Raw genomic sequence first — 26,607 nt, 5'->3', positions numbered from 1 at the left:
TGTGACTGTTTTGTAAATATAAAATTCCAGAATTATTACTCTTTGTATAAAGAAATATCTAGGTTTTATTATAGCAATGATAGAGGTCAAAGGTCAACATGTTTTCATAGGTTTGAACATAATAATAATATTAAATAATTATGACAGGATTTAAGAGTACATTGAATTTGCCTCTCAGAGCGGCATACAAAAATGCTACCCAGATTTAAAGACTTCTGAAATCATCCAGGTGCAAGAGGGCACACATGTAATCCCAGGGACTCAGGAGGCAAGATTGAGGCCATCCTGGACAATTTAGCGAGATTCTGTCTCAAAATTAAAAACAAGCAAACAAAACAACAACAACAAACAGGTTGGGAATGAAGCTCAATAGTGGAGAGCTCCTGGGTTCAATCCTCAGTGCCATACATAAGTAAATAAATATTAACAAAATAAAAATAAAATATAATAAAATAAAAAATTCCTAAAAGAAAGACTCCCATTCTTTTCTTTATGAGATTTTCTGGCAGGCTTCTTTATGCCAGAGTTGACTTAACTTGCCCTTCCTCTAGTCTCTTATTTATCAATCGATCCCATCTCCTGTGAAATAGACTCCATGTTCCTAAGGAACAAGGCTTTAATGTCTTTCTATTTGACTCTAATTGAAAACTGTGGACCTCCCACTTATTTGGTCTAAATCTATGTCAAGTAAAACACAAACCTGTGATTTACCTATTTCCTCAACTGAGAAGCACTTCTGATCCACCGTACCACCGTTGTCAGTTAGCTTGATACAGTAGGGTATCCAAATGGAGGTATATGACGAGTTAAAGTGACAGCTGTTTTCTCCAGCAGAGACATAATCGGGACATTCCTTCCATTCTTGGGTCCATTCTTGAGTGCTCCTGAAATGGAGGGTAAAAAGGATGAAGATTTTCCAAAATTATTTCCAGCTTAGGTCAAGGTAAGGGGCTTGACACATTCAATAAACTGGGCACACAAATATTTTATGACACAAATACTTTGTATTTTAGCAACACCATTTCCAGAAGTATCACATCTGTGGACAATAGTGTCAGTTTATGAAGACTGTTAGGAGGCCATTTGGTGTTCCTGCCTTTAGTGCCAGTTCCTATTAAGGGATTCCTATGGTAGATACTTCATTATTTCTGTTCTACAGAAGGTCTGGCTTAGGGAGGTTCTAAAAATGTTCCTTAAGCAAAACAGTTCAGAGAGTCAATCCTCAAACTGTAGGCATTCCCAGAAAACTGTAAATCTTTGGACTTGATGGAGAAACTGAGCTGACATGCTGATGGTGCGCTTCATAGTGAGTGATAGGTTATATCCATACTATGTGATGCAACAATAAATAAGACTTGGTCCCTACCTTCAGGCTAGAAGATGCCTCAGCAATTACCATCTAAATACTTTTTAGCATTCATTTTATTGACATTCAATGAGAATTGGCTACATATGAAACACTATGCTGGACACAATGGGAGATTCATGGATTTCTAAAGAATTATTCCTGTCTCAGGAGGAAAAAAGAAACTATTATAAAGGAGTGTGGATAAGTGCTGATAGGTAGTGTTCATTTGGGTCCTTAAGACTTCAGAAAAGAGGGCTGGGGATGTAGCTCAAGTGGTAGCGCGCTCGCCTGGCATGCGTGCGGCCCAGGTTCCATCCTCAGCACCACATACAAACAAAGATGTTGTGTCCGTTGAAAACTAAAAAATAAAATATTAAGATTCTCTCTCTCTCTCTCTTAAAAAAAAAAAGACTTCAGAAAACAAAATGATTACTCTAATTGTTCATGGAAGGTGGTATTTTTGCCAATGCTGAAAGATGGGTAAAAGTTTAGTAGATGGCAACAGGAAAAGGAGAGAATAGAAGGGTCAAAGGTGTTACTGGTGAGAGCGAGAGGAAGTGGAATGGCAGGAAAGATTTTTATTATGTTAGAATTGCTTACTTGGTGGGGTAATTCATTATCCCTTTATTACTCACTACTTATATCAGTTGAGAAGAGGATTTATAAGGAAAGGGGTCATGAAGCCATGCAATCCTTTGTTGAGGAAGAAGGTAGGGATGGCTTTCTGGGGGCAGAGGTGCCTGTGGATGGCAGGCCAGACTGGAGATTTGGGACCACCCCACTATAGGAAGGTGCTGGGCAGCAATGGGCAATGACAGCACCGTGGGGAAGGTAGAGTCTGGGAAGACAGGATAAGAAGCTGAGAGAAGACACAGGTTTCCTTTGGCACTAGACGGAAGCTTGTATAGTGTCAGAGTCCTTGAGACAACTGCTCATCGGCTGTCAGAATGAACTTGGGATTAAAACAGTAGAGACTTCAGAGTCTGAGACAGTGAACTGTTGCTTAAATTGTGGTTGAGATTCTTAAAAGTTGTATTTCCTTGGATGAGAGGGAGATTTATCCCTCAAGGGAAAAGTGGGTAAAAGCAAAGGAAAGGATGAAGTATGTGTATATTTAGAATAATAGAAAAGGTTCGGAATATTAGAGAAATAGGTGAGTTGTTGAATTATAGTTTGCTGACTTGATCTCAACTTTCAAACTGAGTTCGAGTACATTAAACAATTCTCGATTGTCCAGGGAATGAGGCTTTCTTATGAAAATAGAGGAGATATCAAATACATTCAGCATAGTTGAGAGGATAAGTCAGAAAACTCAAAATATTAAGATGTTCCAAAGATGCAGGTCTGGATTTAGAATAAAAAGCTTGGCACAGTATTTCTGCTTTGGCAATGTTAGCACCTGATGCCCAGAAAGACTATGTGAAAAACCCTGTTTGGGTCATCCCAAATCTAGTAGGTTCTCTGGAAAAATTACTCATTGCATGATGGATCAGGAATAAGTTTTTCAAAACACAATGCCCAATCTCCTTCTTCATTGACCAAAATTGAATAAATTCATTTCCTAAAATATTAAATCTAGACACAAAAAATCAAATGGACTCATGAAACAGATCCTCAGTCACCTGACTTCACTGGATTGAATGTCTACATTGACCAGATATAGAATGACCAGAGCCAATTTGTAGAAGTTATTCTCTCCTTCTCTTAGACCTGAAAGTTAATTTCTTTGGTTTGTTTCTAAACTGTCTTGTGAAAACAGAAAAAAACATAGAAGGAGATTATCAGTAAAAATGGGAATAAAGAGCAGAAGAAATATTTTCCATGTAAAGGTAACCAATTAGAGAAGAAACTGTAAAAATAAAACATGTTATGTTGTAAAGGCAACTGTTTTCATTACATACAGCTCATGCTTTCTTTTTTTTTTGGTGGGGAAAGAACTTAAAATTTAAGCCTTGGGGAGGGAAAAATAACAATTCCCTTTCCTCTTCTAATTTCCTTCTCAACCTTGCATGGAAAATGAAATGACTTTAAAAAGGCCAGGATAATTTTTGCAGCAGGCTATTGTGGAGGGTGTGTAGGTATGTGTGTGTGGGTATACTCTTAAGGACCAAGTGTTCACATGTTCACTTCCACTGAGAACAGAGCATTTCTATGAGAGAAGCTGAGAGCAGAGGAGCTCCACCAGCCTTTCCAGGCCAACCTTGCTATGCCTGTGGTTTACATTCACACTAAGTCCTCTTTAATCTCAGAGGCTGGACCTGGCACCATGTCCACCACAGGGTGGCAGAAACTGTTCATAATTAGCTGCCCCACCATGCAGATGCTGTCTGGTCTGCCAGCTCACCTGGCAAGAAGCAGGGCTGTGAGCAAAGCACATGAGTGCCTGTGGACTGTACCTTCCCCTGTCCTGTTGACAGCCTGATGTGTTAGGTTTCATTATGCTTTGGAGACCAAGGCCAGGACAGTGAACTGAAGGCCTATGTGCCACTTCCTTCCTGGCTCCCTTCTGCCTTCACAGACTCCAGTGTTGGATAAAGTCATGTCACAGATTTATTTGTGTATCAGTGATGGAAGCATGTTTCTATAATTTCAGGAGTTACCTGGAAACTAAACTCTAAGAAATAATGACAAGAACCAGAATCTCACTTGTATTATCCTCTTTGTACAAATGGGTAATGAGAGTCTGATACATTTCTTCCCTAATCAATGACATGTAGTCCCAGTTTCCTAATCCCTTGATTCTATGCTTCTCAAATAAATGGGACTTGTGGTCTTATGCTAGTTTGACCAAGATACTCAAAAATAGTTATATTTTTGTAGAGAAAGCCTCAAATACTGATTTTGTAACTTTGGGGTTGGCATTTACGTAATCTTGAGTTCGTATTCACACAGTTTAAGAATATGATGCTGTTGGGTTGGGGTTGTGGCTCAGTGGTAGAGTGCCTGCCTGGCATGTGTGAGGCACTGGGTTCGATTCTCAGAGTCTCATAAAAATAAATAAAAATCCACCAACAACTAATAAAATATTTAAAAAAGAATATGATTTTGTTTTCTCCTGAAACTCCAAGTTCTTCTAGGGTAAAAAGCTAAGAGATCTTTCTGAAAATATCTCAGATTTTCCTTCTACCTGGTCCCAGAATCCTGGTTAGTGCAAAGCCTGGGTTTGGGCTGGGGATGCTGAGAGACTGGGATGTGACTCTTCACATCCCTATGGACAGAGTTATGTGGCCCTGATTGATGATGGTAAAAAACAGATATGTATTTGTGAAGGCTTCATATCTGTAGATTTATCTTTCTTCTCATGTCCAAATTAGGTGAATTTTAAGGTGGTGAAAAAATATTTTCATGAAGTGGGTCCACGTTCAGAGGTTATTCTGCTGTTTCTGTTTAGTTTGATTAATGGTGGCTGCATGAAACACTTATTCTGTTTTGATGAAGCTGGCTCTCTGAGTTGCTATAGTAAAACATGATGATTAAACCTACTGTCTCTCTTTGTCTGACTTTATAAACAGCATGATCAACTCATATATATTGAAAAATGTTGCCAAACACTTTAGCTTCCTGTCTGAATATATTTATCTACTTCAGTTTTGTTTATTGGCCTGTATCTCTCTTGCAGTATCATCCTTAAGGCAAATAAGTATGTGTTTCTGGTGCCCAACTATCTCATCTTCCTGTGTCCTTCTGGTGCTTCTGAGAGACCTCTCACACCTAGAAAGTTGGTAAGACTGGTCTTGGTTGCTAATTTAGAATATTTGTTATTTGCATGTTAAACACAGCTCTGCATTAAAAATGGTCTTACATACCAATAATCACAAACGGTAAAGAACCAAAATCATTTTTTATAGCCCAGAAGTGTTGGGATTCTACATCATTATCTTAAATTATTGTTATGCCACCATAAGAAAAGTGGCTACCATTTATTGAGTACTTATTATGTGGGAGCAATGTGTTTTTTCACACGTTATATAATAAAATCCTCAGGAGGCAAGTCTGTCATCTCCACTCTACAAGTGAGGAGGCTGAGCAGTGCACAGACTAGATCCTTTGCTGAGCATTACTTGGTAAGAAGTGTGGAGGGCAGGCTGGAATTCAGGGTCTTTGGCCCTGAGGTCATGTCCCCAGCTGCTTACTGCATCTTTCTTTCCAGGTCCTCTGTAAACAGCAACATCTTTGGACTGATGAACAAGAGCTTAATCTGAAGGGTCCTCACTAACCTGGCATCTTGGCTTATGCCTTCCCTATGGGATTTGAGTGGTAAAGAGGAGATAATGCAGTGTGTAAGCCTAAAATTTAGAAAGGTAGAAAGGGTACGGTATTGTTCTATAGCAAAGTAGGGTGACTATGATTGACAACAATTAATTGGCTATTTAAAGATAGCTAGAAGAGGGTTTAGAATGTTCTCAGAACAAAGAAATGGTGTATTTCTGAAGTGATGAATTTGCCAATTACCCTGATCTGATTGCTGCATATTGTATGCATGTATCGAAATGTCACACTGTGCGCTGTAAAAATGTACAGTTATCATGTGTCAATTTTTTAAAAAGGAAGTAATGTAAGAGTAAATAGAAAAGGAAGTTATTCCAAGTGAGAAGTTAGAAATAAACTACTTGGGTGGTGACAGTATTTCAAGATCTTTGTTTCCCTCTTTCCCTGTTATTTTATAGGACCATTGGTTAAAATGCAAGAGAAAAGTATTACACTAAAAAGAACTATTTAAGAGGAACATGTCCATTCTCTACATAGAAAACAAGCTAAGTCTATGAAAACATACACTTTGCAAAACACACCTGTGGCTTTCTGGAACAATAAAGTAAGATTCAAAGCCCTGCCCTAGCCTACAAAGCTTAGCAAGTTCTGTGCCCTTCCCTTATCACTCACCCCATCTTTAGTCTTGTGGCATCTGTGCTGGCCTTTGGCTTTCCTCAATCAGGGCAACACTGCCCCCAGGGCCTTTGCACTTGCAATTTCCTCTTCCTTCCCTTGATATTCACACGGTCTGTCTCATTTTATTGTCTCTGCTCTCACACACCACATTAGAGAGGTATCCTATGACCTCCCTGTTTCAAATGTCACTCAAGGACCCTATGCACACACTCACATGCTGACACTCTTCATCCTCTTTCTGGACTTACTCTTCTTGATAACTTGTGTTATAAGCTGTTATTTTATTTAATTTTTTATTGTCTGTTTTCCCCTACTGATAAGAATCTCCAGGAGAATAAGAATTTAATCTTTTTGTAATCACTGTTATACCTCCAGTACCTAAAATAATACCTAGCACATAGTAAGGGCTTAATTAATATTTTTTTAAATAAATGAATGAACAAATATGTCTTGGTCATCAAAATAAATTACTGCCATTCCTACACTGCATGTGATGCAGTACACACTCTAATTGGCAGATCTATAGAGAGAAAGATCAGAATGGCATGGAGGCTGCACCTTCTAATATAGAACAGCTGTATGGATCCTGGGGTCTTTAAGCCATGATGACCCCCATCTGTCCAGTAGCATGAAAATGTCTCTAGTTCAGGTGAACGGCACTTGGTGAATTTAGGCTTCCCAGAAGAATCTGTAGAATAAAAAGAAAAGGAAGGCATGAAATCAGGAGAATCATGTGTGATCCCAATGACACACATACTGAAAGTGTATAAAAGAAAAAAACTACTGGGATAAAGCCAGCCTATTCTGCATCTAGGAGGTGATACCAGCATCTTCCAGAAAATCTATTTTCCTGGGTCATCATCTCAGAACACATTGTTTGCCAATGTCAGCCCTAGATTGTAGGAACATAAAGTTTTTCTTTCATTTCAGGTATTATTCCTGGAGACCTGTGTGAGAAACCAGAGGTAGAGATAAGGATTTGGGTACAGGTGGTTCATTTGAAAGGCACCTACAGTAAGAGAGCAGAGAAAGCAGAAACAGAAGGAAGAGCTAATAAAGGGTGTTATCAGTGACTGACCTCATCATTGCAGTGGCCATTTGGGTCCAACCCAGTAAGGCCTCTAGAAATGTACCTTACCATTGTCCTGCGTAATGATGGGAAGGGTAGACATTTGTCTACCACCCCACAGCACCCACTGGTTGAGGGTTTCCCTGGAGATGTTAACTCCCATGTGTTCCTAGGGTGTCCCTATATATGGGATGAGGATCCTTGCCTAAACAGGCACTTGAATGTGCCCACCAACATGCATGGCGACAACTGTCCACCATAGATGGTTGGGATGACATTAAGTGGACCCAGGAGATACAGAGTGGCAATCACAGTATCCACTGCAATGATACTTTTCTTTATACTGATTTTGGATTAAAAAGTCATTTATATAGTTGCATTCTTCCGACAGATTCAACCAGTAAACCCATTAAAGAGATGCCAATTCTAAATAATTTGTGCAAATATATGTGGCAGTTCTAATTTGGTAAGTAGAGAGTCCCTCCTGTGTGTTAGGATATAGTAGTAGCCCAAACCCCTCTGCACCTATGAAAGCTTCAACTATAGATGTGGAGTGGGCAGCCTGAAGCAAACCCACTTTTGCATATCAATCCTCAGGGCTCTGATCCCATGGCAATTTTAGAGATGATTGAATTTCTTTTTCTTTTCTTCTTTTTTTCTCCTTACATGATTAGTATTCAATTTTATTATAAGCTTAATGTATTTGTTCTGTGGTCTAAAATGTTCATTTTGGGGCATTAGGGAGGCTCTCAGTCCTGAGGTTAAAAGATAATAAAAAAGACAATAAAAATAAATAATATGTAAACAAATAAACAAATGTTGATTTGAAATAGCAGACACACACCTGGTGTTCTGACCCCAAATATGCCACTTTTTCCCTTTGGCATCAAAGTCATGAGAAATGGGAAATGATAAACTTTCTAAATAAATCCATAGTTCAGCCATTCTTTCAACTAATACCTAGCAGACATCAAATTTGTGACAGGTCTGGTTCTAGAGATAAAACAGTGAACAAAACTAATAGTCTTGGTCCTCATGGAGTTTACATTTTAGGGGCCTGGGGAGGTGGACATTCTATGCAGAAAAACAAACAAACAACAACAACAAAACACAAACATAACAAAAAGGGATTAATAGGGCTGGAAAATGGAGACTTCATCACTCTTCCTTTAATACTCATGCTGATATAGTGAAGAAGCTCAGACTTAGGAAATATGACTTTAAGTATGCCTCTTGCTCTGAATAGCAGGGGGATGTTTGGGAAATCCCAAGTTGCAGACATGTACTTACTCCTGGGAGCAATGTTGGGGACATAAGAATTTTTTTTTGGAATAAAAGTCCATGGTCATAAATAATATTATAAAAAAATATTCAGTTTCCTGTATGAACTGGAAAACTTAGAAGAGTTTGGGGGTATGGATGAGATCTGCTCTGGTATGAAGGGCAGACTGTTAGTTCTCTCTCTGTGTTCACTAGTTCTCTAGAGTTCTCTAACCCCTCTAAAAGCAAAGAAATGTAGGCACCTGTATGATCCATTACAAAAGTATACAGCAGTGAGAAAGGGGTGTGTTTTGTGAGGTAAGCACCTATCATATAGTAAAGTCTTGGAAATTTTCCTTGTTTCTCTTAGCTGAAGTACTGAACACTCTATTTTGAGTCCTTCTAGAAAATTAATAATTATCAAAATGTACTTAAAACATAATCATTTTAATACCTGTGGGTTTGAAAAGAACACTTCATATTCTGGTTGTTCATTTGCAAAGAAAATAAGAAGAGGAAATGCACTAAGTTAGAAATTGAAAGATTTGTGACAGTAGGACTGGGTTCTTCCCTTCACCAGCAGATACCCTCCGGAGCCCAGCCTCTGGCACAGGACCACCCCTTCTGACCAGCAGACTACTGCTGCAGGTCAGACCAGGCCATATCCACCCACACCGACTTGCACCGGACCCGGGTCCAGGGTAGGTATGAGTTCACCACCCTCACCCCACCTGGGAGCCTAAGCTTAGCTCACTTCCATCTTGGGACACTGAAGTCATCTCCATAGCCTTCCCCTATGAGAAAGCAAAACTGTTTGTTCCTATGGGACAGCAATAGCCACTATCTTTTTGACAACAGACAGGGCCTAGAAGCAGCTGCATCTCAGAGCAGGCATCCCAAAGAGAGTGTGAGGACCACCCTTTCAGCCACATCTCTGTAAGACATTGCTTCCTTCTTGGGGCACCTTAACAATTATCTCAAGTTACCTTGGCTATTGCTGCCACCACCTTTAGTTTCAATAGCATACATTGAGGGACACCAGCAGGGTCTGGAAGCCCAACATCAAGGTGAGGTACAGACAATCTGCATGGGTACTACAAGAATATGAGTAGAAACTGTAATATCTCAGATCCATGCTGCAAGAAAGGAATACTCACAGGCAACATGAAAACACAAGGGAGGGAAGTGCCCCAAACAAACCAGGACACTATAATAACAGAACCCATGGACAGCGAAGTGGATGAAATGTCAGAGAAGGAGTTCAGAAGGTTCATAATTAAAATGATCTGTAAATTAAAGAATGACCTAAATGAGTGAATACAGGCAAAAATTGGTCACTCCAACAAAGAGAGAAGAGAGCAAATATAGTTAGCAAAAAATTACTTCAAAAAAAAGTTACAAATCCTTGAAATGAAGGATACAATAAATCAAATAAAAAAACTCAATAGAAAGCATTAACCAACAAGCTGGATCACTTGGAAGAAAGAACGTCAGATAACGAAGACAGAGCATAAAATAAAGTTAATCACACAATGAAGAAAGTTAGAAACCATGAACAGAACATCCAAGAATTATGTGACAGCATCAAATGACCAAATCTAAGAGTCATTGGGATATAGGAAGGCACAGAGTTTCAGACCAAAGGAATGCACAATCTCTTCAATGAGATAATATCAGAAAATTTCCCAAACATGAAAAACAAATTGGAAAACCAAATACAAGAGGCTTACAGGACACCAAATGTACAAAATTACAACAGATCTACACCACGGCACATTATAATGAAAATGCTCAGGATACAGAATAAGAATAGAATCTTAAAAGCCACAAGAGAGAGGAATCAGATCACATATAGGGGGAGACCAATTCATATCTCAGATTTTTCAACCCAGAACCTCAAAGCCAGGAGATCATGGAACAACATATACCAAGCTCCGAAAGAAAATGGATGCCAACCAAGAATCTTATATCCAGCAAAATTTAGCTTTAGATTTGATGATGAAATAAAAACCTTCCATGATAAACAAAAGTTAAAAGAATTTACAACTAGAAAGCCTGCACTATAGAACATCATCACCAAGCCTCCATTACAGAACATCCCCCTCCAAGAATAGGAAATGAAAAACAATGATTAAAATCAGCAGAGGGGGGAATCACACTAAAGGAAAATCTAATCAGAGGAGAAACCAAGTCATGTTAAATACCAAAAATAAACAAAAATGTCTTGGAATACAAATGATGTCTCAATAATAACCCTGAATGTTAATGGTCTAAACTCACCAATCAAAAGAGAGAGAGATTAGCACATTGGATTAAAAAAAATCAACAATATACTGCCTCCAAGAAACTCATCTCATAGAGAAAGACATTCACAGACTGAAGGTGAAGGGTTGGGAAAAATCATACCAATCACATGGACTGTGGAAGCAAGCAGGGGTTTCCATCCTCATATCAAATAAAGTAGACTTCAAGCTAAAGTAAATCAAAAGGGATAAAGAAGGACACTACATACTGCTCAAGGGAACCATACACCAACAAGACTTAACAATTATAAATATATATTCCCCAAACAATGGAGCATCTAACTTCATCAAACAAACTCTTCTCAAGTTCAAGTGTCAAATAGACCACAACACAATAATTTTGGGTGACTTTAACATGCCTCTTTCACCACTGGATAGATCTTACAAACAAAAGCTGAACAAAGAAACTATAGAAATCAATAATACAATCAATAACTTAGTCTTAATTGACACATATAGAATATTTCATCCTTCAACAAGTGAATATACTTTCTTCTCAGCAGCACATGGATCCTTCTCTAAAATAGACCAAATACTATGCCACAAAGCAACTCTTAGCAAATATTTAAAAGTAGAGATACTACCCTGAATTCTATCAGATCATAATGGAATGAAATCAGAAGTCAATGATAAAATAAGAAATAAAAGCTTCTCCAACACCTGGAGACCAAATAATATGCTACTAATTAGGGATACACTTAGGAAAATGAACAATGGGCTGCAGAAGACATCAAGGAGGAGATTAAAAAATTTTAGAGGTGAATGAACAGAGATACAACATATCAAAATCTCTGGGACACTATGAAAGCAGTTCTCAAAGAGAAGTTCATTGCATGGAGTTCATTCCTTAAAAGAAGAAAAAGTCAACAAATAAATGACTTAACATTACATCTGTATCAAAAGCAGTAGAAGACAGGAAGTAATTAAAATAAGAGCCGAAATCAATGAAATTGAAACTAAAGTCATAATTGAAGAAATTGACAGAAGAAAAAGTTGGTTCTTTGAAAAAAATAAATAAAATTGACAAACCCTTAACCATGCAAACTAAGAAAAGGAGAGAGAAAACTTAAATTACTAACATACGTGATGTAAAAGGAAATATCATGACAGACACTACAGAAATACAGAAGATAATTAGAAATTATTTTGAAAACTTGTACTCCAATAAAATAGAAAATATTGAAGACATTGACAAATTTCTAGACTCATATGATTCCCCCAAATTGAATCAGGATGATGTACACAATTTAAACAGATCAGTTTCAAGTGATGAACTAGAAGATGCCATCAGAGATCTGACCACTAAGAAAAGCCCAGGACAGAATGGTACACAGCCATGTTCTACAAGATCCTTAAAGAAGAACTAATACCAACACTCTTCAATTTATTTTAGGAAATAAAAAGAGAGGCAGCACTTCCAAACTCATTCTATGAGGCAAATATCACCCTGATTCCAAAACCAGGTAAAGATAAATAAAAAAAATAAAACTTCAGACAATATATCTAATGAACATAGATGAAAACATTCTCAATAAATATCTGGCAAATCAAATACAAAAAACACATCGAAAAGATAGTGCACCACAATCAAGTGGGGTTCATCCCGGGGATGCAAGAATAAATTAAATGTAATTCATCACATCAATAGACTTAAAGATAAGAATCATATGATCATCTCAATAGACACAGAAAAAGCATTTGACAAAATACAGCACCTCTTCGTGTTCAAAACACTAGAAAAACTAGGGATATCAGGAATATATCTCAACATCATAAAGGCTATCTATGTTAAGCCCCAGGCCAACATCATTCTAAATAGAGAAAAATTGAAGGTATTCCCTCTAAAAACTGGAACAAGATAGGGATGCCCTCTTTCTCCACTTCGATTTAACATAATTCTTGACACACTGGCCAGAGCAATTACAGATGAAAGAAATTAAAGGGATACACATAGGAAAAGAAGAACTCAAATTGGCACTATTTGCTGATGATATGATTCTATACCTAGAAGACCCTAAAAGACCCACCAGAAAACTTCTAGAACTAGTAAATGAATTCAGCAATGTAGCAGGATATAAAATCAACACCCACAAGTCAAAGGCATTTCTGTATATCAGTGAGGGAAAGGGGAAACAGGGAAAACTACCCCATTTACAACAGCCTCAAAAAAAAAAAAAGAAAGAAAGAAAGAAAAAGAAAAAACACTTGGGAATCAACTTAACAAAAGAGGTGAAAGATCTATATAATCAAAATTACAGAACCCTAAATAAAGAAATGAAAGAAGACCTTAGAAGATGGAAAGATCTACCTTGCTCTAAGATAGGCAGAATTAATATTGTCAAAATGACCATACTACCAAAAGCACTATACAGATTTAATGCAATTCCAATAAAAATCCCAATGACATTTCTCATAGAAATAGAAAAAGCAGTCACAAAATTCATCTTGAAAAATAAGAGACCCAGAATAGCTAAAACGATCCTTAGCAGGAAGACCGAAGCAGGTGGCATTACTACACCAGACCTTAAACTATACTACAGAGCAATATTAACAAAAACAGCATGGTATTGGCACCAATACATACTGATAGACCAATGATACAGAATAGAGGACACAGAGACTAACCCACAAAATTACAATTATAATAGTCAAAGGTGCCAAAAACATGCATTGGAGAAAGATAGCCTCTTCAACAAAATGTGCTGGGAAAACTGGAAATCCATATGCAACAAAATGAAATTAAACCCCTATCTCTCACCATGCACAAAACTCAACTCAAAATGGATCAAGGACCTAGGAACAAATCCAGAAACCCTGCATCTAATAGACGAAATAGTAGGCTCTAATCTCTATCATGTGGGATTAGGCCCCAACTTCCTTAATAAGACTGCTTTAGTGCAAGAATTAAAATCAAGAATCTATAAATGGGATGGATTCAAACAAAAAAGCTTGTTCTCAGCAAAAGAAACAATTTGTGAGGTGAATAGAGAGCCTACATCTTGGGAGCAAATTTTTACCCCTCACACATCAGATAGAGCATTAATCTCTAGGGTATATAAAGAACTCAAAAAGCTAAGCACCAAAAAAACCAAATAACCCAATCAACAAATAGGCCAAGGACATGAACAGATGCTTCTCAGAAGATGATATACAACTAATCAACAAAGATATGAAAAATGTTCATCATCACTAGCAATTAGAGAAATGCAAATCAAAACTAAGATTTCATCTCACTTCAGTCAGAATGGCAGCTATTATGAAGACAAACAACAATAAGTGTTGGTGAGAATGTGGGGAAAAAGGTAAACTCATACACTGCTGGCAGGTCTGCAACTTGGTGCAGTCAGTATGGAAAGCAGTATGGAGATTTCTTGGAAAATTGGAGATGGAACCACCATTTGACCCAGCTATCCTTCTCCTCAGTCTATACCCAAAGGACTTAACATCAACATACTACAGGGACACAGCCATATCAATGTTTATAGCAGCACAAGTCACAATAGCCAAACTGTGGAACTGACATAGATGCCCTTCAATAGATGAATGAATAAAAAAATGTGGCATATATACACAATGGAATATTAATCAGCAATACAAGAGAATAAAATCATGGCATTTGCAGGTAAATGGTGGAGTTGGAGACGATGATGCCAAGTGAAGTTAGCCAATCCCCCAAAACCCAAATGCCAAATGTGTTCTCTGATATAAGGAGGCTGATTCATAGTGGTGTAGGGAGGGGGAGCATGGGAGGAATAGAGGAACTCTAGATAGGGTAGCGGGGTGGGAGGGGAAGGGAGGGGGCATGGGGTAATTAATGATGGTGGAATGTGATGGACATTATTATCCAAAGTACAGGTATGAAGACACAAATTGGTGTGAATATACTTTGTATACAACCAGAGACATGAAAAATCGTGCTCTATATGTGTAATATGAATTGTAATGCATTCAGTTGTCATATATAAATAAAAAAATAATAAAATAAAGAATTTGAGAGATTTGCATTCTAATCATTGCCCTGACACTATTTAACCTTGACTTTTTCAAGCTGTTTGGGCCTCTGTTGCCTCAACAAACAGCCTGGAAGAGACGAGATCCAAGGTACCTTGCCACTTCACTTTTACAATTGAGTAACATGTGCAACCATTAATAATAATGCACAGAACTGAAACACAATTTTGATCTGAGATAAACCACTACAGAACAATGAATGCAGACACAATCCAGGTTCCTATATTTCCTGTATAAGATGCCTGTCATACAATGGCAAAAATAACAAACCAACCTGAATCTTGGAACAGACAGAAAAGGAAAACTTTGCCAGCTTGTTGGGGGGTAGGAGGGCGAGACTTAAAGAGAAAGGAAAAAAAAATAACTGATTTGAAACACATGTGGCTTATTTAAACTTAATATTCTATGTCCTTTATATTTTACTTATTCTGTTTCTTTTTAACTCCAGATGTATAGAAACCCTATATCATCTTCTCATTCTAAATAAGAAATAGGAAATTCATGGTTAGGGTGCAAATGGGATAAAGTGTGGGTCTACACATGGATACTGATAAAAATATAGTGCAGCAAAACTAGTTTTTCCTCTGTCTTTTTGTCTATCTTTCCCTTTCCTCCCTACTTCCCTTCTAACTTCTTCCTTTCTCTTTCCTTGAATGCTTCCATTTCCTCCTTTCTTTCTTTCATGGCTTGGTATTTGGTGTTAAGTGCTGTGGCAGACAAGCCCTAAAATGGTCCCTGATGATTACTGCCTCCTGTTATTCACAGCCTTAAATATTTCCTCCCCTTGAATAACTTGCTTTTAATCAACAGATAATGGCAGTCCTGAAGGGTTTTATCCCATGATGAGGTGACAAAAGATTGCGTCTTCTGTCTTACCAACAGACTCAGCCTTTCATTGATTTTGATGAGACCAGCTTCTGTGTGGGTGCAAAACACATGACAAAGGACTAGGAGTAGCCAGCAAGAAGCCCCGGCCCAGTCCAAACACCTTTGAGGGACTGAGAATTGCTGCTAACCAAGCAAGTGAGCACGGGAACCAGTTCTTCCCCAGTCCAACCTGTAGAAGAGACGGTAGCCCTGGACACCACTGGTTACAGCTTTGTGAGACAGCCTGTCGCAGAGCCTCCGGCGCATGGGCTGATTTGGAGGAAAGGTAGGGAATATTATTAGCTGTAGTAAATATTTGAACTTGAAAGCAGTGTTCAAGAGTAACAAGAGCCACTTCTCTCAGCAAATGGAAAGTATCACAGTGAGGTGGTCGAATGGGTGTCTTCTCTTGTGGAGGCCAGAAGAGTTATGGCATGGTTGGCTGCTTAGCTCCTCCTCGGTAACCTCCTGCTCCACATGGCACCATGTGGCCGAAGATATTCGACGTCCCTCAAGTCCAGCTCTTTGGCTCCATCCTGAGGTTTTCCAAGTCTGACTTGTGCTGGCATAATCTTAAAATGAGTACCTTTCTCACTATACCTGAAAGCTCTGATATAAGGAGGCTGATTCATAGTGGTGTAGGGAGGGGGAATCCTGTATTTTCATTTCATTATTAAGACACGAAATGGTTATGATAGACTCTCAGGTCCTTTCTGTTGAGCCACAAACAATCATTTCTGAACTAGTAATACTTCCTTCACTCTTGTGGATCTTTTAAACAAACCAAAAGACTGCAGTTCATCCTCTTATAGCTTCCCTGAAAGGGTTTTATTTGATAAGAGAGCCAACTTTTCACCCTAAATAAAATGTTGCTAAGAGAAATGAATGTTCCAACTAAAGTGGGCCCACGCTCTGAAGAAATGTTAATATTAATATTTCTCAACACCCAAAGATCTTGACAAGATTTGAGATTCATTTTAATTCCCTCTTCGGAATCTTCATTTTGAAAATGAAGATTTTGATTTGTGATTATATCTTTATTTTGATTATTATTACTTGCTATATCATATTACTTATTTCATCATGTTTAACACTTTACATGTATTACTTCATTTAGTACTGACCGTAGATGACTGAACCTTAGCCCTAGTAAAAATATTCCTGTAGGTAGCAAAGACAGCACTAGCAAAATACCATTTTTGTTTGTTTGTTTTTGTTAGAAAATTTTTCTTGCTTCTTGAAAAATTCCCCAAAGGGAAAAGTGACAAATTCAGATGTTCTCATAATTCAACACTCAGAAACCAGTAACCTGGCAAGCTCTAAGGGCAGCAATACCCAACTCTGACTATACACTGAAATCAACTGGGATTTTTTTAAAAAATGCAGATGTCTTGGCCTACTCCCAAAGACTTCACTGAACTTGCAGCTTGGTACCGCAATTTTTGCAAGTTCCCCAGGTTCTTGCAATGTGTGGCTCAGGCTGAGAACCACTACTGTCGAGAAATACACTCATGTATCAGACCAAACATGTGGTTTTCACATTTTTAGATTCCATGATCAGTTCTAGCAGAACTAGGTATCAACATGTGGTAGCAACTCCTGGGGGCATTGTTCAGGACTTTGTGGGGAGGATATTAATATGATTAACTTAGAAGAGGACAATAACACTTCATGATGAATACTTGGAGAGCTAAGAGATATTTAGAAAATATGTGCCAAATAGCTTATCTGAAAGATAATCTTGTCTAAACACCTCATGGACGATATACACTAGCAATTAATATTAATGAAGAATTTGCACTGTCATTCCTATTGAATTTGTTTAAAAAGCTTATGGGGAGTTTTAATAAATTCAAGTTTTTTTAAAGTTGATAAAATTTGATACAATGTCCAAGTATACAATAAAAGGGTGACAGTGTCACAGGGAGCTGGGGGTGGGCACTGCTTGTTGCAGCATGTCACCTTGACACAGCCGTGACTGATGTTGTGGTCAGATTGGCAGGGCTCTTTTCTGACCAGCAGTTCTTTCTTGGGAGGAAGATGCTCTCCCAGACAAGTCTGCCAAGGGAGAACATCAGACAGCTGTTATATACTGTTATATAGAAGCAGTGCAAGTGGGAGGGGAAGATGGGAGGGAAAGACATTTTCGGAGGAAAGGACAAGCTCTCTTTAGAGAGCTCCAGGTTGTGGAGGGGATGGCAGGCACCCAGCAGCATCTGTCCTCAATGCAGAACCTCCAAGGCACCACGTCTTGTGGACCATCTGCTGTCAACAGTCCCAGATACTTATTACTCCTGAACACAGGGTGGGGATTTGGATGAAGGCTGGGTGCTTGGAGGGAAAACCTTGCCTTCTGACCCAAGTGGAAGTAAATACAAACAGTTGACCATTTTGAGTTGTATTGTCAGTAGACAAAAAATAAGGAAAGGAGGAAAACAACACATAACAACAATAGCTCTTAATATAATTAGGAAAATCCACTGTATTAACTTATACCAAGACATTAAAGAAAATAATTTTATGTAGTATAAAAATGATCTTCAAATATGATTTTCATCCTAAATGATGAAAGAAATTATAAGTCCAAACCAGAGTATGTGGCTAAATATGCATGAAAAACGAGAAGGGAAATATCATAATGAATGAAAAAACATATCAGTGATTTTTGGCCTAGTACAGTGGGTTTGGGTTCTGCTAAGAATTCTGCATATGTGGTCAATCAAGGGTCACTTTTAGAAGAGAAGAACAGTCACAGCATGTTCAGGTTCCTTACTCTGGGGAAAGAATGGTTACTGCTGAACATAAGCCAAAGTGAGGAAATACTTATTGTCAACTGAAATAGCTTTCATATGTTCTAAGGATTGTATAAACATGTTGGCCCAGGCCAAGTATGGTGAAATTGTAGTGTTTCTTCCACAAGTAAATAAATAAGAGATGGTGATTCTAGCAGAAGTAGTTTACTTCCCACACTACGCTGCATACGCTCTGGGTAAAATTCTTGGGTGTTTGGTTAATGTAAAAGTATCAATGACTCAAGAGCATCTTTGTTCTTAATGCAGCCTTACATTTGGGTAAGACAGTAGTATTGTGGAATAGAATGTGCACAATCCTCAAAGGTTTGATGAGAGATCACATGAAAATATGATGATGTTATGATGGAGAGAAGTTACTGTATTCAACATCATTGCTTTTCCAACTTCTCTGCTCAGGCAGGAGCAGAATGGAAGAGGGGATGACAATATAATAGCAATTAAGACTCCTTGGAGGCTACCATATGCCTGTCACTGTTCTTCACATTACATATATTTCTTCAATTTCACAACTACAGAAAAAGTAGGCACTGTTATTTTCACCATTATGCATATAAGGAAACTGAACCACAGAGAAGTAAAATAACTATCCCCCAAATCACTTGGTGTCTAAGTGGAACAGTCCTGATGCCAAACAAGTAGTTGTGCTTCAAACTCTGTATTCTTAACCACAACATGTACAGCTTTCAAAGTTTCTAAAAGAAACTTGCTGGAAGAAACTTGAAAAAAAAATATCATGACCAAGCATGCACACATATATTTATGAAAGATATGCACATATTTATTTGAGATCTGTATGTATATGTGTAATAAAATATTTTAAAATGATTCTTACTGACATTGATGAATGCTGATTTATTCAATTTTAATTTACATATGGTACTTATAACCCTATTGATTTATTATTGGGTCATCACTTTTAGTTTTAGAAACACTGCATGTGAAGCTAATTTTGTCACTATGAAAGTTGAATATTAATAAGAATGTTGGTCTGTAATTCCTTCAAAACAAGGCAAGAATATTTCCTTTGTCTGGCATGGATTATGAGATGATCAATGAAATTGTGTTTTCCACATAACTAAAAGGTATCTTGGAGTTCTTTTCCCTAAAATAAGTTTCAGGATTTTCTGAAACATTAACAAAATCTGTCAATCATCATTTGAAGTGTTTTATGACTTTGCATGGGGGTCAGGATTGTCAGTGAATTATGGTGTAAATATGTGTGGGGCACTGGAGGAGGCCAGCCTTTTACCCCTGTGCTAAGTGACTTCACTGACTGGCTGTTGATATTCACACTTTCCTTGTAGCTTTATATAATCCACAAACAATTCCTCCCCCGGAATGACATAATTTATTAAAAACAAAAACACTTCTTTATGTTGAGAGTTGCCTTGAAAGTTGATGTGACTTCCCAGAAAATAACTCTGATAATTCTGAGAGGCTGAGAATACTAATATTGGTGATGTCAGACTCCTGAATTCCAATCTTACCGCCATCGTTTACCATCTGTGTTATCTTGGACAAATTACTTAGCTCTTCAGTTTCTTCATCTACTAAATGAAGATGATACTAGTAGATCATAGGATTAGTGTAAAGTTTGAGTGAGCTGGCATTATATAAATGTTCACTATAAATTCTTCTTATAGTATCAATTGTCAACTTATGGTTTGTTAACTAATGTTACCCAGAAAGAGAAACTTCAGATTAACCAATCTGAAATTCATCCCATAATTTATAAGTCCATGGCACTAGTTAAAACATGTAGCAGTAAGTCCACTGGTACCAGTTGAAGCACTTGAGGTGTATGTGGTGGTTTTGTGACAGCTATGTCTCCACTGTTCAGAGGTGATTTTCTGTGGTTATGTACTAGATAGTCATAGCTTTTGAATGCGAGTTCTAGATAAGTGGAGGACATAGTTATATGATTACATACTAACATTAAACACAGAAAATTTCAAGCAAAGCCTTTCTCTGTGTTTTCCTGAGAAACAATTCCAAGAAAATGCTGCAAGTGTCTGAGGAAGCTCATGAGGGAAGGAGAATTACAAGCAACTTAAGCAAACACGATGGGACTGGCTCTAAAAAGCTCTCTGGAACATTCTCAATGCTACTAGATGCTTTTCCCTGGTGACTGCTGGGGACTCTGGAAACATAGCAGAGGCTTTATTAGTTTGTTGGTAATTCTTCTTCTTCTTCTTCTTCTTCTTCTTCTTCTTCTTCTTCTTCTTCTTCTTCTTCTTCCTCTTCCTCTTCCTCTTCCTCCTCTTCTTCAGAAAAATCACATTAAACAGGAAGAGTACAGAATTGGAATTTGGAGCATTCCAGTTCTCTCACCAATGGTACACCCACATATTCTACCTTTCTGAGTCAAAGACACCCTGAACCGGATGGGCTGGAAATTGAACTGTATTTTTACAATTTTACCATTTTCTTATGTTTAAAGAAAATTCAGTGTAAAGTTTAGCTAGGAGCTTCCTGGAGACCAGGTTCTGTGCAGAGGGGTACTGAGTCTACTGAGTTTATTCAGTGCCTGGTCCCCTGCAGGTCCCAGAGAGGAATGATCCTTCACCCATCTTCCTGGAGTCTTCCCTCTTGAAGCCCTGCTTTTTAGCCAAGGACCCTCCTTGACAGTACTCCTGCCATTTCTAAAGTGCTCTTTTATTTGAAGAGCTTCAGGAATCTAAGAATTCTTCCACAGAAGAGCAGCTTAAGTTCCTGTATAATGAAGGTCATGTCCTTGATTGACATTGGTCTGTCCAAATATGGTAAATAAATCTGTAAATTATTCAGTTTATTACTATTGTAAAAAGCAATTAATCAGCCTTATAAATAAAATAGTATCAAAGAATGTCTTTGTAAAATACTGGTAATTTTTTTTGTTTTTTAACCTATAGAAATGCCATGTGGTTATGAAACTAAAAATAATCATCACAAAATGGTAGAGGCTGGGTGTAGTGGAGCATACCTATAATCCCAGAAATTTGGGAGGCTAAGGCAGGAAGATCACAAGTTTGAGGCTTAAAGCAACTTAGTGAGACTCTGTCGCAAATAAAAAGAGGAGGGGATATAGTTTAATGGCAAAACACCCCTGGGTTCAATCCCCAGTATCTATCTATCTATCTAATAAATAAAAGAAAATGAAAAAAAATTGATTTAGGCTATTGGCCAAAGGACTGTAATAATGGAAACTGAAAAATTTTGAACAAGGTATTTCCTATTGGAAAATACTGGATGTAAGAAACGCAAATTAATTCTTGATCTGCTTCATGATTCTCTGTGGAACTGGGAAGGTACAGTTGTGAAATTTTAGTCATTTATTGCCTTAGAATTGAGAATGAGAGTTCTCTAATTCTCCACTGAACCATTTATTTTTATTCTTTATTATTTAAAAATAAACTTTTGTAACCTTTGAAAAAATGAATTACTGATAATTTTAAAAATTGTAAGGTTGACCCCAATAAAGGCACAGTCTGCATTCCTAGTTACTTAAAAGTGAGCATTCAGTCACCTGAACATTATAGTGTCTTAGACAAGTATTTACAGTACATGTGGTCTGACAGGTGAAGATAAGTGGAAACAAGCTGAATGAAGAGTCCATTTGTATACAAGTGTCAGGAGACAAAGGGTTGCACATGTATTACCATTGGTATTTATCTTTCAGCTTTTCACCACAGCTTGCTCTTAGTTGTTTTACTTAGTTTTCATAGACAGCTTCCTTATAAAATGTATTTTATTTACTTCCCTTAAAAATTGTGGTTGAACATAATTTATTCTGGTTTTCAACACTTGGCAGCATTAATCAATCAACTTCCTTCTCTTCCATAACCAGTATCTGGTACATTTAGTTCACTTATATGTTTCACATTATTTCATTTAATTGTCTTGGATATGGTGATCATGTACTTTATCTAATTTAAAATGTTGTTTCTCTTTCCTGATTTCAGGAAGTTTACTCCTTAGTTTTCTCAAAAGAATGATGACTATCTGCTAGTTAGCTTTCTGTCACTATAACAATGAGATAACTCATTTATAAAGAGAAAAAAGATTATCTTGGCTCACAGTTTTGGAGGTTTCAATCCATGACTGACTGACTTCATTTTGGGGGCCCTGTGGCAAGGAAGCACATCGTGGAAGGAACATGTGGCTCACATAGTAGCCACTCACCTCATAACTCAGACAAAAAGAAAGAAAGAGAAAGAAGGAGGAATCGATGTCCCACTACCCTCTTCCAGGGAATGCCCCTAATGATTTAGAGACTTCCCACTAGGTCCCACTATTAAAAGGTTTCACCACCTCCCTGGGGAACAAGCCTTAATACATATGCCTTTGGGGAACAGTCAAAATCCAACCTCTAGCAGACAGCTATTAGGGCTTCTTGGATGGAGAGGAAGGAGTACTATTTCCTTGGTGTTCTTTTTTTCTGTCTAGAGAGTGGGATCTGCCCAGGTGGTTGTAGCAGCCAAAAGTTCCAATAGTGAAACCTTTGGGAAGATGAAAACAGGAACACAGTCTCAAAGACACAAACTTACTGCTTGGTGGAAAAACCCAGAAAATAGAATTTCTACTGTTTTATTAATTTTAAAAAATGTATTCTGCTTAGCATATTTTTCCCCTCAAAGATAATTACATAAAACAGTTACATGAAAACACTTATCGCTGAATTCAACAAGAAAAATTTATTTTCTGGTTGCTTAGGGTTGGGAAAAAGGATGTGTAACAATTGGAACCCTCATCTACCTCTGGTAGGCACGTTAAATAGTGCAGAAAACAATTTGGTGGCTCCTTTAAAAGCTAAATACAGAGTTACTGTATAACCCAGCAATGCTGCTCCTCAGTATGTATCCAAGAGAATTGAAGACACATGTTCACATAAAAACATATACAAGAATGTTCACCACAGAGTTATTTATAATAGTCAAAAAGTAGAAACACCACAAATATCCATTAACTGATAAGTGCATAAACAACATGTGGGTTCAATTATAATACAATATTATTCAGCCACATAAAAGAATAAAGTACTGATACATGCTATAAAATTAGATGAGACTTAAAAAATATTTTTCTATGTAAAAGAAGTCAGGCACAAAACGTCACATATTATTGGATTCCACTTATAGGAAATGTTCAGGTTGGTCAAATTAATAGAGACAGAAAGTGGATTAGTGGTTGCTGGAAAATGATTGGGAAACTAGTGGAGATTACTAATGGGGCTACATAGTCCATGATAAGGTCAAAGGAATGTTCTAGAATTAGGTGGTGGTGATGTCTGCACTATGTTGTGAATAAACTAAAACTATGCATTTTAAAATTGTTAAAAAGGTGAATTTTGTGTGAGGTGGGTTTTGTATAAAATTTATCTGAAATAGATAAGGCAAGAGATTACACTTAACACTAAAATTCACTAAATACAAGTTTACTTTTCTTCTTATCCTGTATTGGACAGTCATTATTTTTTTCAATTTAAAAATAACTGCTCATTAATTCGGACCTGTTACTAACAGACGTTTAACTCACTACACAGAAGACACTACTGGATCCCTTGGCCAAATGAAATATTTTCAGTGGAACTCAGCTGAAGTGCTTGAAAGTGGAATTGTCAGGTTTCTTTCAATGAGACCATCCAAAGTCTGGAAATAAGTATCTGGTAAGGGTCTACAGACAGAAATAATACATGGCATGCTGAAACTACATGGGGTATTTAAAAAAATGATTCCTGGGTTTTATCCTTTGAGATTCTGTTCTAGTCAGTAATTTGCAGAATCAACAATTAATTGTCTGGGCATTGGACTTTGAAAAGCTCCCTAGTGATTTTCATGTGTAGCAGTTAATGGTTAACTTAAGAACCATTGAGCATATCATCTTTTTTCTTCTGAGCTCAGAAGGCATCATACTTGTTCCCACTGGAGTCTTTTGTCTGATTCTCACATGCCAAATTCTCAGCCAGTAATGGTAGGAAAAAGTAAGTATGGGAACATTCTGATCTAACCCTAAAAGTTTGGCAATGCTTTGCCAATGTCAAATCTTTCTCACTGAAAAAAATCTGAACCTAATGAAATCTGAGGGGAGCCACCTACTGCCAGAAGAAACCAATTGCCAAATGAGACTTTATTTTCCCCATCTTGTAATTTTATTGAGGCTATTTAATTCTAATTCTGGTTGATGATGATATCCCTTTTATGTAATCTCATTTCTAAGGGTTGGAACTTCAAATGCAATAAAACAGTTTTGGGGGTTTTTTTTTTTGGTAATGAGACACTAAAGCTTTTTAGTTTTAGGATTTAGAGTTACATTCAACATCAATGCATTCATTTTGTTCATTTATTCAAACAACTGCTGACCAAATGTCTATGTGCAAGTTTTGACTTAACACTATCATTTGCTAAACCAGAATATTCAGGGAAAGGATAATGGCACATTGGACAGAAATTTTTTTTATAAAGTGGTTTAGCCAGTTCTCTGAGAAAGAAAATTAGCAAAGTCACTGCTTCTTATTAACTTTGGCTATGTGTACATTCTCTTGCTTAGTGGAATTCCTAAGTCTGTAATAAGATTTAAAAATTATACATATTCACATAAGCATATTACACCTCTACTTTATAAGAAGAATAACCACTATGGAAAATACAAAGTAAATATGTTATATACATTGACATAGTCTCCAAAATACATTTTCCTCTTAATACTTACAAATATAACATATTTTTCAGAACATAGCTTGTTATTTATTCTCTTAAGAGCTTAAGAGTGTCCTATTAATTTTTATGTTGACACTTTATTTTTCTTAACCAGGGGTTCTCAGGTGGGGTTTTCTTTCCAGGAGACAATTGGCAATGACTGGAGATATTGATTGTCAAGACTATGGGGAAAGGAGATACTGGCATCTAGTGGGGAGAGACCAGGATGCTGTCAAAAATCTTCCACTGCACAGGACAGAGGGCAAACCCAACACTAATTGGTCCAAAATGTCAACAGTGCCTTGTTCCAAACAGTTAAAGCTATCAAACTACAAAATAATTTTCTAAAATATAAATATGCACCCAGAATGAAATAAGCTAATATAAAAATCTATCGCCTCAACCTAAAGCCTGTATAAACTTTCCTTTTTGTTTAACAAATAAAAAGCATTTTGCATTATAAAGTCCTTTGAATTTCTTGGAGACATTCCTATCAGACATTCATGTTTTAATTAAACAATAAGCATTTATGCAATACTTGTGTGTAATGTCCTAAGATGCATTATAAAAATAACATAACATGCACATTTTGCCTTTAAAGAGCTATAATCAGACAAAATAATACATGTGTATATGCAGAGTTGCCAATAAAAAAAAGGCACTTAATGCTGGGCACAGTGGTGCACACCTGTACTCCCAGTGGCTCTGGAAGCTGAGGCAGAAGGATCGTGAGTTCAAAGCCAGCCTCAGCAAAAGTAAGCCACTAAGAAACTCTGTGAGACCCTATCTCTAAATAAATACAAAATAGGGCTGGGGATGTGGCTCAGTGGTCAAATGTCCCTGAGTTCAATCCCCGGTACACCTTCCCCCTTAAAAAGGGCAGCAAATTATAATAATTGCTTTAGGAAATCAGAGAAAGTGGTGATTACTAAGAACTGAGTGTCAGCGGGCCAGAGGGATAGTGGAAGGTTTCAATAAGGGTAAAGATAAGGTGATCAGCTCATCCCCGTTTTCCAGAGACAGAAACACCCTGATGATGATCACCAACCAAACACAACCACGGAGTGGTATACAGAAAGTTAGGTTTGTTTATTCCTCTACCTACTAGACCAGAATATGCATTCTAACAAGACTCTTGACTATCTAATTGCACATTATAGATTGAGAAGCACTGACTTGGGCACCTGCTTGTCAACCGAGGGTTTTCTATAATTGGCCATGGTTCTCAACTCTGGCTGTACATTATAATGACCGAGGACCTTTAACAAATACCTTCTAACAGGCTGATTTAATTAGAGTGGGGTGATGCCTGAGCTTTGGCATTTAAAAATATGCCCCAGACAATTTCAAAGTGGAACTAGGGTTGAGGACCACT

The 26,607-nt window shown here is 37.5% G+C and overlaps 1 protein-coding gene across 2 annotated transcripts in view; it reads right to left on the bottom strand.

Annotated features, from left to right (window-relative positions):
- The window catches only part of Ghr (growth hormone receptor), a 251,170-nt gene that overhangs the window by 19,700 nt on the left and 204,863 nt on the right, over window positions 1-26,607 (bottom strand). For both annotated transcript variants that reach the window (XM_071612700.1, XM_071612699.1), the window contains exons 4-5: window positions 6,794-6,923; window positions 712-884 (exon numbers count right to left, since the gene is read on the bottom strand). In XM_071612700.1, coding sequence (XP_071468801.1) covers window positions 712-884; window positions 6,794-6,923 — 303 coding nt within the window. The remainder of the gene's footprint in view (window positions 1-711; window positions 885-6,793; window positions 6,924-26,607) is intronic.

Source organism: Marmota flaviventris, chromosome 5 (genome assembly GCF_047511675.1).
Source record: "Marmota flaviventris isolate mMarFla1 chromosome 5, mMarFla1.hap1, whole genome shotgun sequence".
In the NCBI taxonomy this organism is placed as follows: domain Eukaryota; kingdom Metazoa; phylum Chordata; class Mammalia; order Rodentia; family Sciuridae; genus Marmota; species Marmota flaviventris.
The sequence above is the reverse complement of the archived record's forward strand: the minus strand, read 5'-3'. Positions and strand labels throughout refer to the sequence as shown.